The sequence below is a fragment of the Morone saxatilis genome, unplaced genomic scaffold (assembly GCF_004916995.1).
Source record: "Morone saxatilis isolate NCDOM2014 unplaced genomic scaffold, NCSU_SB_2.0 Contig21, whole genome shotgun sequence".
Classification (NCBI taxonomy): Eukaryota; Metazoa; Chordata; class Actinopteri; family Moronidae; genus Morone; species Morone saxatilis.
In genome coordinates this window covers 22967348-22971188 of record NW_023339774.1, presented here as the reverse complement: position 1 = coordinate 22971188, position 3841 = coordinate 22967348, and the positions used below count along the sequence as shown (strand labels likewise).

Genomic DNA, 3841 nt, shown 5'->3' with positions numbered 1-3841 from the left:
TACACACACTGTACTACACACTGTCTCTTTGGCCCCGCCCCCTGTTTTTTGACCAATTACCTGTCTGTCCGTCTGTCTGCTGCTCTCGTCCAATCAGAGGGCTGGATTCGTTCGGCAGGGTGTGGGACCTTCGGACGGGACGCTGCGTTGTTTTCCTCGAGGGTCACCTGAAGGAGATCTACAGCCTGCACTTCTCCCCCAACGGGTCAGCCAATCAGAGACGAACTTACAAAACACATAGCCAATCAGAGACGAACTTACAAAACACATAGCCAATCAGAGACGAGCAAAAGAACGGAGGAGAATAAAATAAAACATTTGAACGTTTTAACCTTTGTAGTTTTGAACTTCAGATGTTATTTGTGTTTGTGTTATGTTATTTATATGTTATTTCTTTCCGACTGTTGCTGCTCGTTATTACAAACAGTTTCTTCTATAAATGATTGTCTTCCTCTCAGGTATCACCTGGCCACAGGAAGTGGTGATAACACCTGTAAGGTTTGGGAGCTGAGGAACAGGAAGTGTCTGTACACAGTCCCCGCCCACCAGAACCTGCTGTCTGCTGTCCGCTTCCAACGTAAAGCCTTTATTCTCATGTGTTTAAGCTTTTATTTGATCTTTTTATAGTCGTACTTTTATTTCGTCTGTTTTTGTTTTCTTTTGTTTATTCTTTATTAATTATATCTAACTTTGTATTTCCTGTTTGTGTCTCTGACCTCACTTCCTGTTTTGCGTGTAGCCACTGATGGTCACTTCCTGTTGACCGGAGCGTACGACAACACTGCGAAGGTTTGGAGTCACCCAGGCTGGACGCCGCTGAAGACGCTCGCCGGACACGAGGGGAAGGTACAAACACCGTGCTGTGTTTGGTCTCTCAGACGCTGCTGCTGATTGGTGGAGGCGCCTCGGGTACATTAACGTCTGTTGTTGTTTGCAGGTGATGGGCGTCGACGTGTCGCCTGACGGGAAACTGATCGCCACCTGCTCCTACGACCGCACCTTCAAACTCTGGCTGTCTGAGTGATGTCAGCGTGATGTCAACAAAAATACAAAAAGTTTTTCTGTCGAATGAAAAAAATGTTTAGTTGTTGTTTTAATGAAATAAAAGTTTACATTTTGGGATTTTGTGTGTTTTTGAATAAATTCATATTTTTATGTTTATTAATGTAGAGAATGTTTACAGGATTTATGCGTTCATATTTCACATCCTGTTCATGTTAGTGTGCAAATGTTCGAGTCTGAGCGGGAAAATGTTTGTTTACTGGAGAGCAATAATACGAATAACGGGACTGCGGGGGAAGAAAGGGCTGCTGGGAGATTTTATTTGGAAACTTTGAAAGGATTTCTTCCACAGACCCTGCTGGTCATAATGTTATGGCTGAATATATATATATAATAAACATATATATGTGTTTAAATTAAAAATATACCAATACATAATAGTCAAGTATTTCTCACTGATCAATAAATTATTATTATTATAGTTATAAATGTTAGAAGACGCTGGTAGCATTCGAGAACTCTGTGTGTGTGTGTATGTGTGTGTGTACATTGGCTTTACACTCACAACAAGAGAAAAAAAATGTCCTGATTGGACTGGAATTGATGTATTAAATATAAATATAGTTTATAGAGCAGTGAGCAGTCACAGGGGTCCAAATACAAGTATGAAAGTATTCATCTTTAAAGATCTAATAATAGCCTCTAATGAGACTAATTCTTCCAGATGAATTCCCATTGGCTGTTAAGGAACCAGGACGACTTCCTGTTTGGACTACAGAAATATGTCATGGAAGCAGCGCTCTACGTGGCAGCGATGCTGACGATCCAAAGGTCGTTTGTCGGTGAACTTTATTGAACAATTGTGAACTAGGGTCTGTGATTGGTGGGTTTATGTTCCTGTGATTGTGGTGTGCAGCTCTTATCTGTAACTAACCTCTGACCAGTTTGGACTTTGGATCTTCAGTTCTGTGTTTACAGTCTTTTAGCTGTTTTCTCAGTTTTCTTTGTGTTTTCTGACTCGTGATGCAGGTTTTTCTTTTTCCCCTCGTCCTCTGGTTCCTCCTGCACCCTCACACTCCAGTTCACACTGGCCACGTTCTGGTTTTTCCAGGAGAATACAGCCATTGGTTGAACATGCGGAACATCATGGAGGAGCTGGTGAGGAGGAACCACTCTGTCACTGTTTTAGTTGCTGATGCCTCGCCGTCTGTCGGCTACAACAACAGCCGCAATGCCGCCAAGTTCAACTTCCTGGTTTTCAAGGTGACATTCAGTTCACTCACAGGTTAACTCACAGGTTAACTGATTATCAATAATTATCTACACTCAATGAGTTTCAATGACTTTTAATGACTTTTAATGAGTCTGATGTTGGTTCTCTTTCAGGTCCCGTTCAGCAGAGCCGATCTTCACGGCCTCACTGAGGAGTTCATCCACTTCTCCATGTACGAGTCTCACGTCTCCTCTCCACTGAGGAAGTTTTTGAAGGTGCGTGATTGGATGCGGCGGTCGATTGAGTTGGGGACGCAACAGTGTGACTCGATATTGAAGAACGAGCAGCTGATGGCGACCCTGCGGGACGCTGCGTTTGATGCCGTCCTGCTCGACCCAATGGTGATGTGCGGCGACCTGGTGGCCGACATGCTCAACCTGCCTCTCATTATCTCGCTCCGCTTCTCGTTCGGTGGCGTCCTGGAGAGTCACTGCGGCCACGCACCGGCACCGCCGTCCTACGTCCCGGCGGCTCCGCTGCCGTACGGTGACCGCATGACGTTTGTGGAGAGGCTGATCAGCGCAGTGACGTATGTGTGGGTGTCAGTGATGACTGAGGTGTTCTGGAGGCTGACGCTGGATAAATACTACAGTGAGGTCAAAGGTCAGAAGTGTAAAATGAAGTTCCAGATACAACAAGACTTTATTAAATCTCCTTTCATAAATAAATCTTATTGATCTTCCTCTCATAACAATAATTTGAAAGTCTAAATAAAAAGATTTGAAACTGTAAACAATACATCAGTGACCTGTCCCTTCAGAATAAAAGCTTCATGGTGCTGTTTCCTGTCCACACAGGAAGTCCAAGCAGTGTCTGCAGGACTCTGGGGAACGCTGACATCTGGCTCATCAGGACCTTCTGGGACCTGGAGACTCCGCGACCGATCCCGCCTAACTTCAAACACGTGGGCGGTCTGCACTGCAAACCTGCCAATCAGCTGCCAGAGGCACAAGCTCCACTTCCTGTGGCTTTGATTACTGACAGGAAGTTTTATTTTAAAATATTCCGAATCAATACAAAGAAAAAACAGTGATGATGATGATGATGATGTTACGTCTTTCAGGACCTGGAGGCGTTCATACAGAGTTCGGGCGATGCCGGCGTGGTGGTGGTGTCCTTCGGCTCCATGGTAACCAACCTCACAACAGAGCGCGCTGACATCATCGCCGCCGCCTTTGGACGAATCCCACAGAAGGTCAGAAGCTCCTCCCACTCACAGACAGAGAAATAACACATTTCTCTGTATATACGTTCAGGGACGTCGGGAAAACTCAGTTTCAAGTAAGATTATAAAAGTAAGTAATAAGTATTATCACAGGTTAAAGGTGCAGTGTGGACGATTCACTAATGTCTGCTGGTGAAGCAACAGATTGCAAACACCGGTCAGCCAAAACATTATTACACACAGGGACAGCTGACACCAATCACCACCAAAAAACACCAATCAGCCACTTGATGACTGGGAGGGGGGGGGCACTGGCAGGAGCCCTGATACCCAGATAATGAGTGTTATTCACTGGCAGTGCTCACTGTGTTAGGGCTGATCAGCCATGATAAAACTCCATG

General features: G+C 44.9%; 2 protein-coding genes across 2 annotated transcripts; both read left to right on the top strand.

Moving 5' to 3' along the window:
- Positions 1-5: 5 nt before the first annotated feature.
- Positions 6-1122, top strand: LOC118332346 (U4/U6 small nuclear ribonucleoprotein Prp4-like; the record flags this gene model as incomplete). Its single annotated transcript, XM_035667580.1, has 4 exons — positions 6-205; positions 459-577; positions 740-846; positions 938-1122. Coding segments are annotated over 4 exons (513 nt in total), but the record flags the coding sequence as incomplete, so codon positions are not given.
- A 769-nt stretch (positions 1123-1891) lies between these two features.
- LOC118332240 (UDP-glucuronosyltransferase 2A1-like) lies at positions 1892-3542 on the top strand. Its single transcript, XM_035667421.1, has 4 exons — positions 1892-2265; positions 2389-2878; positions 3073-3221; positions 3339-3542. The coding sequence occupies exons 1-4, from the start codon at positions 2026-2028 to the stop codon at positions 3504-3506; spliced, it is 1047 nt and encodes a 348-aa protein (XP_035523314.1). The 5' UTR covers positions 1892-2025; the 3' UTR covers positions 3507-3542.
- Positions 3543-3841: the final 299 nt, after the last annotated feature.